The sequence below is a fragment of the Solanum stenotomum genome, chromosome 12, assembly GCF_019186545.1.
Source record: "Solanum stenotomum isolate F172 chromosome 12, ASM1918654v1, whole genome shotgun sequence".
Classification (NCBI taxonomy): Eukaryota; Viridiplantae; Streptophyta; class Magnoliopsida; order Solanales; family Solanaceae; genus Solanum; species Solanum stenotomum.
The window spans coordinates 3981010-3994040 of NC_064293.1; the positions used below are offsets into that span (position 1 = coordinate 3981010).

The 13031-nt window shown below is 32.5% G+C and overlaps 1 protein-coding gene and 2 pseudogenes across 1 annotated transcript; all 3 read left to right on the forward strand.

Moving 5' to 3' along the window:
- The first annotated feature begins 200 nt into the window (after positions 1 to 200).
- LOC125847005 (putative F-box protein At1g49610) lies at positions 201 to 1795 on the forward strand (annotated as a pseudogene).
- Positions 1796 to 2562: 767 nt separating this feature from the next.
- Positions 2563 to 5538, forward strand: LOC125847006 (F-box/LRR-repeat protein At1g55660-like). Its single transcript, XM_049526720.1, is given in 5 exon segments — positions 2563 to 2571; positions 3493 to 3514; positions 4321 to 4662; positions 4665 to 5389; positions 5503 to 5538. Coding segments are annotated over 5 exon segments (1134 nt in total).
- A 301-nt stretch (positions 5539 to 5839) lies between these two features.
- Positions 5840 to 6815, forward strand: LOC125847007 (uncharacterized; annotated as a pseudogene).
- The last annotated feature ends 6216 nt before the right edge of the window (positions 6816 to 13031 follow it).

Here is a 13031-nt window from a genome sequence, read left to right on the forward strand (position 1 = left end):
TCTTTTTTCCTTTTCGATTTATTATTTTTTCACTTTTCTCTTTTTAATATTTCATTTACTAACTAAACTATAAAAATATAAGTTTTTAGAATGAAACCCTTCTTGGAAAGCAACTTTACGTTAAAGGAAGTGAGAAACATTGCCTTCAAATCTTGGATCTGCTATTGTTTAGGCAGCAATAGTAATACAGTTTGAACAACATGAGCAACCAAGACCAATTCTCTAGCAATTCTGAAAGTCTGCTTATTGAAAAATCACGTCAGAAAAAAGCGAAGATTGAGACAAAACATGAAGAAATTGATATGATTAGTAAGCTACCTTATACTCTTATTATCCAAATTCTTTCTTTGTTGTCTAAATGCGTTCAGAACAACTATTCTCTCTAAAGATTGACAATACTTCTGGACTTCTATCAACAACATAATTTATGACAACGAGGAGTATGATCGTTCAAATAGCTCGACAATGCACAAATTCATTTCCTTAACGGATAATGTACTACCTCTCCATATTAGTTGCTTTACCATTAAAAAGTTGAGTCTAAACTTTGTGTTTAGATATGATGATGGTCTGTGTTATTTTCCCATAATTGACAACTGGATTGAACATGCTGTGAACAAGAAACTGGAGGATTTACGCCTGAATATATGTTAAACTGTTGATCCGAGTGTTCATGACCAACCCTATAGCTTGCCAAAATTTCTTTGTGGTAGTTCATCGATTATAAACCTCAACTGCAAGAATTGCAGAATATTAGAAGATTGTGTACTAAATTGGACATCTCTGAAGAATTTAATGATGGAAAATTTGCTTCTCTGGGATGAACACATTAAACAAATAATGTCAAATTGTCCTCAATTGGAATCTTTGAAGCTACATAAATTTTGTTGTTTGAATTGTTTGCACATAACTTCTTCAAAATGTAGGCGACTGGAATTGATCCATAATGGTCTTCCTCGTGGGTATTGGTATCCATTTGAAGGTGATACATGTTGCTTTGAAATAGTTGCTCCATATGTTAACATTTAACAATTTTTGGGGTTTTTAATTATACGAAATTAAGATAGGGGACTTGTCATCTTTGAACCATGCCAATCTTAATCTCTACTATGATGAATTTGTTGCAAGGGATGAAAGCATAGTGAAAGATTTTTGGTAAGCGTACGTTGTGCTAATGAGATAATACTGGCATCCTGGTTGATCAAGGTCAGTTATCAGTCCCAAATGTGTCCAGTGTTTTTATGTTGATTGTGAATAGAGCTCCTATTTTATCTTCTGCCTCATTCTTCTGTTTAGGTAATTTCCATTTGATGTTGGAAAAGGAAGACATCTCCTTACCGTTTATAGAATCCAGATGGTTGACAATAAGTTCTTGTATTTCAAAACTTTCATTCCCCTTCTAGACAGCCTTTTAAGGTCGACTCCTAAGTTGCAATATTTGATGAAATTTCTTGATCCCCTATAGCCTCAATGACTAATCTGATTTATCCTTCTTTGGTATCTATAGTATGAAGACAAAGACATCGATTTGTTGAAAGACAGGAAATACCTCTCCTTTGAAGAAAACATATTCAAAGTTTCCTTATAGAGTTTGAAGAATGTCAAGGTTATGCCATTATGTAGTCATACGGATACATCTTACGCAACAGAGCTCGATCAATTCTTGAAGATCTTACTTAAGCATGCAATAAATCTGGAGAAACTGGTGATAGTGCCAGAACATAAGGAATGCAACAGTTGTTCTACTAATACCTCAAATCTTAAGAAGAATTTGTTAGATTTTCCAACATTATAACTTAATTTTTTGAATCCAGCCATTAATTAGCACAAAAAAATTGCTCATCCATTAACATGAGGTTTGTGTCCATAAACAGGGGAGTTGGTTGGCATCTCCCCCTATAGGGTTTGGGAAACAACTTTAAGAATGGAGTGTCATAGATGTTATTGTTCTCCCTTAGCAAGAAGTCCTAGTTTTTAGCCCTGGTATAGAAAAATCTTTTGTAGGAGCGTTACCCCCCAAATGGCCCCTACTTGAGGCAAATAACTAATTAGGCTCCAATGTGGATACCAAAAAACTATTTTAAAAAAAGTGGTTTTACATAGCATGCATTCTTGCATAACTTGTTCCATAATCCGCCATGGAGGTGGGACACCTTCTCCCTTAGGGAAGAGTTACGCGCCTTCCATATCTGGTAGACCACTACTGGTAATGCTACCAGTACCAGGTCTCCGCAACCTTTTTCTCTTGTGGATCTATCCATCCTTGTTCATATTCCTCTGTAATCCACTTGTTTCATGATTTTTCCAAGCCACTGAAGTATTGCGGGTATGCATCTTTTTGAGAATGGACACTCAAAATAAATATTCTTCATTGTTTCTGGTGCATCGATCCCCACATAGTTGGCATTTATCATCGTGGTAGGGTTGTTATAACTTGTATCGATCTATCCGTCGTTAAATAATTTCACTTAATAGAGTCTTAAGGAATCTTTGAGAAGGGATCGTATTAGTTTTATTAGTTGTCCCTTGATAAAGAGTCAGTAGTAATCGTAGCTTGTAAGCATGCCAGAGGTAAGATTGATTGATGGGGTAAGGGGAAATTTGTTGATTTATATTGAATTTTATCAGCTTAAGAGTGTTGTAACGTTTGCAAGTGCTATATTTTTATTCTTGACTTTACCATATTTTTATAATACCTACCTACTCTTCACCCTTTATTCATCTATCTTATTTCTTGCTCTCGCCGCTTGGTTTATGTTCTGTAATAAGGTTAGTTCTACTCTTCCTATTTTTCTCTTTGTTTATCCAATGTGGGTATTATTATTCTCCATTTTTTGAATTTTATTAGATCTAGAAATGATACATTGAATTAGGTCATGCAATATCAATCAGTTGATTGTTTCGCTCTAGTATCTTCTCAAAAGAAAAGAGATCGCAGGAAGAGTCCTAAAGTAGTATGACGTTGATTGCTTTCCTTGTTCTATTGTATGTGTCAATTATCTTAACGAAAGCCTTATTTTTCCTCGTGTCAAGGTTGTCATAACTTGTATCGATTTATCCTTGTTAAATAATTTCACTTAATAAAGTTTTAAGGGTTCTTTGAGAAGGAGTCGTAGTTTTATTAGTTGTCCCTGGATAAAGAGTTAGTATTGGCCCGTAGCCCGTAGGCATGCCCTGAGCTACTATTGATTGATGGGGTAAGGGGTATTTTGATGATTACTATTGAATTTTACTAACTTAAAAGTGTTGTAACGTTTACACGTGCTCTCATTTTATTCTTGACTTCACCACATTTTTATAAAACCTACCTACTCTTCTCACTTTATTCATCTCTTTGGCTTCTTTCTCGCTCTCACCGCTTAGTTTATGTTCAGTAATAAGGTTAGTTCTATTTTTCTTGTGTTTCTCTTTGTTTATTCCATGTGGTTATTATTCTTCTCCATTTGTTAGAATTTTTATGGATCTATAAATCAATTATTATTTTTTTTGCAGGCTTATCCTTTGGATATTCCTGGTAACTGATTGTGTTAAGCTTTTGACTTTGTTATCCACTTTATTATAATATGAATATATCTAAGAAAATTAACAAAAGAAAAAAAAAACTTTGACGGTTTGCCATTAATTCATGTCTATATGTTAAAAAAATTGACTTCTTTGTCCATTAGATAAACAAAGGTTCAATTCACAGATTAATGATGGTTTGAATTATTTTTATTTCATTCTAATTCAATTGAAATCAGTAGGACCCATTTGAACATTCAATCCTTGCCTTTGCTTAAGACACACCCTTTTAAAAAACAAATTTCAAGACTAATTTTCGTAAAACATAAAAATAGGAGCGGACAAAACATGTTGTTTCGTTGCATCATAACAAAAGTTTACCATAAAATACAATCAGATATATTACATTGGTGAGAGTTCTGTTCCTTACCTTGTAATCTGCTCTTTCATTTTCCCTCTCCAGACCCTTATATTTTTAAGAATTTTTTTTTTAAAAAAATAAAAAATAAAAAAATAAAAAATAAATAAAAAATATATATATATATATATAAGTATCACAGACCATTAGATTAAAAAATAGTGTCATCAGATATAACTTTGTTAGTTGGAAATTAAAGAAAAACTAAACAAAATTAATTGTCTATAGCTAGTTACAAGTAAACTTATCATGAAGATGGCTTTTTGCCGAAAGGTCCAGAATGTTACTTTGCTAATGTGATCAACATTATTCTTTCTATAGATGGACTAAAAATATGATAAATTCATTTTTAGCAATAATTATTCTCAACATTAATTTACGATAATTTCCCCCCTTTTCAGTTATTAGCGCTTTGTTGTTTCTCAACAAAAGAAAAAGCAGCATGCCAACCGAGAAAGGCCAATTCCCTAGCAGTTGTGGTGATGATGGAAACCTTGAAAGTTGGCTTATTGAAAACTCATTTGAGAAAAAAGAGAAGATCGAGATAGAATGTGAAGAAACTAGCCTCATTGATAGAATAAGTCAGCCACCTGACGCTCTTATTGTTCAAATTCTTTCTCGATTGTCCATAACAGATGCCTTCAGAACAACTATTCTCTCAAAACATTGGCAATACTTCTGGACTTCTATTGACAACCTTGTTTATGACAACAAGAAGTATTGTCATTCAGATGGCTTGATGGTACATTCTTAACAGATAATGTACTACCTCTCCTTACCTGCTCTAGCATTAATAAGTTCAATCTAAATTTTGTGTTCAAATCTGATGATGGTGTGTCTTATTTTCCCAAAATTGAAAAGTGGCTTGAATTTGCTATGAATACGAAAGTGGAGGATCTATGCCTGAAAATAGGTTATACTAATGATGCGATTGAGAGTGACCAACCCTATAGTCTACCAGAAGTTTTCTGTAGTAGTTCATCGATTGTAAAACTCAAATGTGAGAATTGCAGAATATTAAACGATCATGTACTAAATTGGAAATCTCTGAAGAGTTTAACACTAGGAAGTTTGTTTATCCGGGATGAACACATAAAACAAATAATTTCAAATTGTTCTCAATTGGAATCCTTGAATTTACATAGATTTTGTGGTTTTAATCATTTGAACATGACTTCTCCAAGATGTAAGAGATTGCAATTGATTGATCATTGTCATCCTGTCGGAGATTGGTATTCATTCGAAGGTGATTGTTACTTTGAAGTTGTTGCTCCATATGTTGAACATTTAACAATTTCTGGGAATTTTGATAATACGGAAATTGAGCTCAAGGACTTGTCATCTTTGAACCATGCCAAACTTGATCTCTCTAGTGATGAATTTGATTCAATGGATGAGAACATACTGAAAGATCATTTTGTAAGCGTTCATTGTGCTAATGAGCTAATACTTTCATCCTGGTTCATCAAGGTCAGTTATCAGTCTCAAATGTCTCATGTCTTTAATTTTTATGTTGATCATGAATTCAGCTCCTTATTTTTGTCTCTTATATTAATATTGAATCCTCTTTTTTGCATGAAAAGTTAGAGCTGTTAATGGTCAGCTATAGTGCTTCTTGAAAGCAGTTAAGTAGTTAGGAGCTGAGGTTGTTAAGTTAGTTACTCTTATAACAAGAAGTTAGTTCTACTCAGCCTACTATAAATACTATACTGATGTAGAACTACACTTTTAAAAATTGAATGAAGAGATCTTCTTCCTCTAAACTCTGTTTTTTCTTACAAGTTTCTGAATATTACATAGACACCATTAGGTTGTAGGATGGGGGTAATGATTGTGAACCTGATTAATTATCTCTTGATTTACTCATATAGTTTTGATCTAGTACGCGAGGTAAAATATTGGTTCCTTCATTGATTTAAGATGGAAGCTACAGGTTCTTACAAGAATAGAAAATCAATAGATCTCCGAAGTTTATACTGTGTTAGAGAGTAAACGTAAAAGAGACGAACAAGAAATAAAAAGAATGGTACAACTATTGCTAATTCTTTTGATTAGTACTAACCAGTAACATTAGTAATTTTTCTAAAGCTATGAAGAATCTAAAATTATTTTGTGTCTACTTTACGAAGTATGTTTGATTTATAACATTCTTTCTTGGGCTAGCTAGGGGTGGAAATTTAAGCAATAAGTTCATGATGTTAATTTCTAAGCCATGTAACTCAATGTACTTACCTTGTATTCTGCCTCATTCTTCTGTTTAGGTGATTTCTTTTTTTGTGTTGGGTGAGAAAGACGTCTCCTTACCGTTGATAGAATGCAGATGGTTGACAATAAGTTCTTGTATTTCAAAACTTTCCTTCGCCATACTAGTCAACCTCTTTAGGTTGACTACTAATTTGGAAAGTTTGATGATATTTCCTGATATGCTAATATGATGCTTAAAGGTTGTTGCATTTTATTTTTTATGTGTGTAATTCAACTTCATTACTATATTTGTTAAGCTTACCACCTAACATGCTTTGTGCTTCTTAGGTATCTATAGGAGTACCCATTTCTTCATCATGAAGAAATCATTGATTTGTTGGAATATGACTACCGCTCGTTTGAAGAAAACATATTCAAAGTTTACTTACAGAATTTGAAGAATGTCAAGGTTATGCCATTTTGTATTTGTATTTGTAAACCTGAGACAACAAAGCTCGATTAATTCTTGAAGTTCTTACTTGAGCACGCAATAAATCTGGAGAAAATGGTTATAGTTCCAAAGCACAAGTGATGCAACAGTTGTTCTACTAATATCTCACAACTGATGAAGAGTTTGTTACATTTTCCAAGAACTTCTATTAATGCAATTATTTCCTTAGGACCAGTTACCAAAAATGTTTTTGATATATAATTATGTTTGAAACTCTCTTGTGACTATAAAGATACAAGATTGGGATGTGACTATGATTCAGATATTGCTTGTAATTTGTTATTTAATTAAGATTGTATCCAAATCAAGTGGTTAAAAACGTAAATATGCAGTTTGCATTACTTTAAATTAAATTAAATTAAAACTTAATCTTTTGAAAGGTGATTGAATCAGAATAAAAAATGTTTTTAAAATTATGTTGTGTGCAAGCCATTATTTAGCACAAAAAAAATAGTTGCTCCCTTGGGTGCAATCAGGTCAGCTAAGTGAATATGCAAGTTCATTCCATAATTTGGAAAAATAGGATGAAATATTTGAATACCCTTGGGTAATGGAAGCAATTCTTTCCTAATTTGATGGACTAGAGTCCCATTTGCCTAAGCATATCTTCTCTCAATATCTAACTGCAACTTATCTGCAAAATCAGTGTACATGACACTCTCCCTGATCTCAACTTCAAGAATATTCAACAACAAAGCAAGGACCATATAATGGCTCGAAAATAGGAGTATTGGGAGTTGGTCTACATATGGTTCCATTGATAAGTCCTACGTATGGTTATGCCATTTTGTAGTGGTAATACGTGTAAATCTGGTGCAACAAAGCTCGATCAATTCTTGAAGTTCTTACTTGAGCATGCAATAAATCTGGAGAAATCGGTTAGTGTCAAAGCATAAGGGATGCAACAGTTGTTGTACTAATCTCTCACAACTGATCAAGTGCTTGTTACTTTTTCCAACAACTTCTAACAGTGCAATTATTTCCTCAGGACCAGTTACCCAAAATATTTCTTATAGTTAAGTATGAAACTCTCTTGCGATTATAAAGACACAAGATTGGGATCTGACTATAATTCGGATATTGCTTGTAATTTGTTTGTTTGACTAAGTAATTTCACTAGTTTTGTTTTCTATCGTCAGTTTTTAAATATTTCTAGATGATGTACGAGTCATAAACTTAAAAATATCATATATTATCACATTAAAAAACAGTGTCATGTGATATTGCGATAGAATTAACTTTGTTAGTTGGACATTAAAAAAGAATGTTAAAAAAAAAACATAAATTGTCTATAGCAATTCTAATTACAAATAAAATTATTCTTAGTATTGATGTCTGATAATTTCCTCCCCCCCCCCCCCCCCCCCCCCCCCNCCCCCCCCCCCCCCCCCTTCTTAGCCCTGTGTTGTTTCTCAACAAAAGAAAAGTAGCATGAAAATTGTGAGTTGTTGGGTTTAAAAATGTGTGAATGGAAACTGAAGAGTTGTAACTTTAATGAAAAGTTGTGATTTTTCTAAAAAGTTGTGACTTTTCCAAGGGACTGTGACCTTTCCGATAAGGCACAATACGTACAATTTTACACTACCCATTGTTGTCTATAAATAGAGGGTTTCCTCTTATTTTTCAATAACAATTTTTTTGTATTTCTTCCTATTCTGCACAAACAAATTCTAATTTACTTTAGTGTCATTAAGTCGTGTAACATCTCTCTATTTGAAAGAACTAAAAATAGTTAGAATTGGAAATAGTCATTTTAGGAAAGAATGAAAAATCTGGAAATTTGTTAAGTTAAGTTTGAGTTTTTGGTTAACTTCCAACGACCATAACTCCTAGATGAGGATGAGTTAGGTGTGCTTCTAGAGACCGTAGGAAATATCTTGGAATTATCTTTCCAACACCTCGAAGTTTGCACGATTCTGAGTTTGTATGACTGAGATATGCCCATTTTAAGTTGGGTTGTTCAAATAAGGAAAGTCTAATCCAGATTTTAGAAGGGCATTATGGTCTATTCCATACACTATTAATTTAAGGGAAAAGGGTCAAAAATGTCCTTAAACTATGTGAAAGGAACAAAAATTCCCTCTGTTTATAGTTTGGCTCAAGAATGCCCTTGCCGTCAACACTTTGGTTCAAAAATACCCTTGCAGTCAATACTTTGGTCCAGAAATGCTCCTATAGTTACTAAATGGTCAAAAATGCCCTTTTTCAAATAAATATATTATTTTTTTCTTTTTAAACATATACTCTTCCTAATTAACATATTATTAAACAACATTGTTCTTGTTTTCTTTCTTTTAAAATCTGTTTAACAAATAAAATTGTAGGAATTTTTTTTTCTTCTTAATGTCATTTTATAAATTAAAATAGAATAACTTCATTTACCCTTTCGACAAATAATATATGCCATATATATAAGATCATAGTATATCTGTCATAAAAAATAATTATAATAAAATAAGAAATATTTTCATTTTTTTTTTTGACTTGAAGTAAGATAAATTTTTGCTAATTTTAAAAAATATTATTAGAAAAAGAATGTATTAAAAAAGAAAATAAATAATATATTTTATTTTGAAAATGAAGATTTATGACTCATCAAATAACATAAGGGCATTTTTTTTACCCTTTTCCTTTAATTTAGTTTCATTTTTTGGTAATTAGTTGGGGTCTAAACTGAACTTGGTCAGTTTACGCCTTTGGAAAAGAGTTAGGGTTTTGAGAGAAGAGAAAAGAAAAGGAGAAAAGAGGAGAAGAAGCAAGGATTCCTTGATTTCTTGGAGAATTGCGTGTGGATTTCGCCAAGGGTGGATCCCTACGAGGTATGTGAGATGACATAGCGTTGGGTTAGTTCACCCACGCGCCAATCATGATTCAATTCAGTGAAGTTGTAATGTTTTGAAAGCAAATCTTATAGGTTCTTGATGATAATTCATTTGAAATTTTGTGGGTTCTTGTTGTTAAAGTTTCTTGAGTTTGATTCATGATTTTAGGTGTGTTTTCGAGTAGAATCTTACATATATTGATGGTATAGTCGATTCTAAGTGTTTGGGGAAAGCGCCAAGTTGAAATAGGGGGTTTAGAGTTGAAAAACAAAGAAGAAAAGTCGGAGTGCACCTGGGCAGGGGCCTGGGGCACCTCCCCAGCCAAAGCGCCCCAAAAGGGTCTCTGAAATTTGGGCTCTGGGGCGCCATGCCAGCCAGAGTGCCCCAACCCAGTCCCTGAAATTCAAGGGCCGGCACCACGCGCCTCTCATAGCGCCAGGGACGCCAGTTCTTCCACCTTTTGCCCCTTCTTTCCATACTAGTTCCTTAGCAACGTACCTATGTTTTCTAGTCAATTTCTATACTCTAAGGTACATCTAAACATTATGAAATCATCCAAAAACATGAGATCATGAACCTTGAATCCATAATTCAATTCAAGGAAAGTTAAGAGTCAAGTCAAGAGGTTAAAAATTAAGTCAAGAGAAGTTCATAGAGTTTTCCAAAAGTCTTTCACAAACGTTTTCACTTTGTTTTAAGACTTAAGCTTTGAGTTGAGTAAAGAGTAAGAGTAAAGTTCATTTCTTCAAAGATTATACGGGAACTAAGTATTCCCAAGAGTTAAAATATTTTCACATTTGAGCAAGAAAGGAAACACCGATTTCCAATAGAGTTTTTAAGCCAAGTTTTCAGTAATAATCTCAAACCAAAGAAATAGTTATGTTTTTAAAACATATGAGCTGAGTATATTTTGGGAGTAGTATTGAGCACCAATATGGGGATGCGAGTTCATAATAACTCAAGTCTCCATAAACCATGTAGCCATCGTGGGTAGAAAAGGATTATACTTTTTAGATGATTCTTTAATGCTTTTTAGCATATACTAGTGAATCCACTTAGTTAAGCCGTTCTATATGACGGCAAAGTATAGGACAGTTCGGGTAGCATAGGCAAGACATTGTATCATCACTTAGGCTCATAGTGGTGATTGTCGGTTACAGAAACTCCCACAATATTATATTACTTTATATGTAAACTGAGTTGTTATTGCATCTCTTTAACAAATTGAGTTGTTACCTCCTGTTTTAAATGCTTTGTATAACTGCACTATTATTGTTGTTTTACTTTGCATTTGAGTTGAGTAAATCCAAGGTAACTGTTCATTTCAGATTCCTTTCAAACCTATGTCTTGTTTAGTATTCCCCTCACATACTTGTACATTCAATGTACTGATGTCATTTGGTCTGCATCATTTTAACCAGGATCAGCATCCAGCGCCTCGTTTATCCAGTTGAGCACTGAGAGTCAGTTGGTGCGCCTCATTGCTATCCAGAGGACCCCTTTTTATCATTTGATTTATTACTTTAGTTGTTAGGATGATCGGAGGTCTTGTCCCGACATCCCTTTTTGTTTTAGAGGCTTCATAGATGAGTAGTTATAGTTCTTTAGTCTTTCAGTTTTCAGTTGTATACATTAAGACTTGAGTTTTCATTTTGGCTAAGTTATTATCTCTTAATTTATTGCATGTGTCACACCCCTATTTTTCCTCAAAATTTAATGTATGTTTTGAAAGATAGAGGTTTTCCAATTAAAGTGACATTTTGAAAAGGGATTATTTTATTATTTAGAGTCGCCACTTGAAATTGAGTTTTGGTGTTCCAAGTCACCTTATTTAAATCCTTAATTAAAAGGAAATTTGACTATTTATTTTATTGATCTGCAAACCAGAAATTCGGGTAAGGGATCCTGTTGACCGAGGGCAAGGTGTTAGGCACCCCTCGAGTCTCGTGGTTCTAGCACGGTCGCTTTATTGACTATATATGACTTAAATTAATTTTTGGATATTATATTATTAGCTTAATAATAAAAAATTTATTTACCCTCATTCTCTGATTTATTTTAAACCTATTTAAAACTGTCTTATTTATTTTAAATCTATTTAAAATTGTCTTATTTTTCGGTGTGTGTCCATTAATTTGAAACTTGAAACATCCGTATTTTCTTTTTCCTTTTTTTTACTTATCTTCTTGTATTTGTATTTTTTTTTTAATGTTATTATGGGTAGATTATATATTGGTATCTAGTTACTAGGAATTAGAATTTGTGTGGGAAAGAGATTTTTAGAGTTCAAGTTAATTTAGGATTGTATGTTTTTTTAGATTTAAAATAGGAATTAAAATTTTTTGTTTAGGATTTTTTTTTTTTACCTACAAGTGTTTCTTCTTTATTTTTTTTTTATTTTTAACGTTCTGTTGCTCTTCTTCTTCTTTTTTAAAATTTATTTTTTAATCATTTCTTTTGTCCTACATTTTGTGTTTTTAACATTCTGTTTCTTTATTTTTTCTTCTTACTTTTTGGTTTGTTTGTTTTTTTTGTCTGTTACGCCTTATTTCTCTTCTTTTTCTATTATTCTTTTCTGTTCACGTTTATTCTTTTTTTCTTCTTTTCTTATGCTTTCTTGCCTTTTATTTTAAAATTAGTTTTCCTAATTATTCATTATTTATTTTTTTATCATAAATCTCTAAATAATATTCATATATCCTCTTAATTATTATTATGTAATATCAATCTGTAATACATATTGTGAATATTTTTGAGAATTTACGAATGCATAGGAAAACGTAACCGAAGACGTTTCTTGCTTTAAAATAATATAAAAATAAAAATAAAAGATGTATCATACATTTTTTATTATTATTGTTTTATGCTCTTTAGATGCAATTAATATTGAAAGCTATAAAAGTGTATACTAGGCATAATAATAATAATAATATATTTTTATAAAATAAAATAAAGGGAGATTTGTGCTCAAAATGCAACCAGGGGTTATTGTGCCCTGTGAAGACATGAAAATAAAATAGAGGTTATTATGCCCCACTACAACCAAGGGTTATTGTGTCCTATGAAGATATGAAAAATAAAATAGAGGTTATTGTGCCCTAAATGCAACCAGGAGTTATTGTGCCCTGTGAAGACATGAAAAATAAAATAGGAGTTATTGTGTCCTTTATGCAACCAGGGGTTATTGTGCCCTGTGAAGACATGAAAAAAATAAAATAGGGGTTATTGTGCCCTATATGCAACCAGGGGTTATTGTACCCTGTGAAGACATGAAAAAAAAATAAGGGTTATTGTGCCCTATATGCAACCAGGGGTTATTGTGCCCTGTGAAGATATGAAAAAAATAAAATAGGGGTTATTGTGCCCTAAATGCAACTAGGGATTATTGTGCCTGTGAAGATATGTAAAAATTAATAATAGGGGTTAATGTGCTCTATATGCAACCAAGGGTTATTGTGCCCTGTGAAGACATGAAAAAAATAAAGGGAAAAGGGTCAAAAATACCTCTCAACTTTTTTTTATTAGTTGACTATGCCCTTACCGTTAGAGTAAAGTTAATTTTGCCCCTACAGTTACTAATTTCACCATATATACC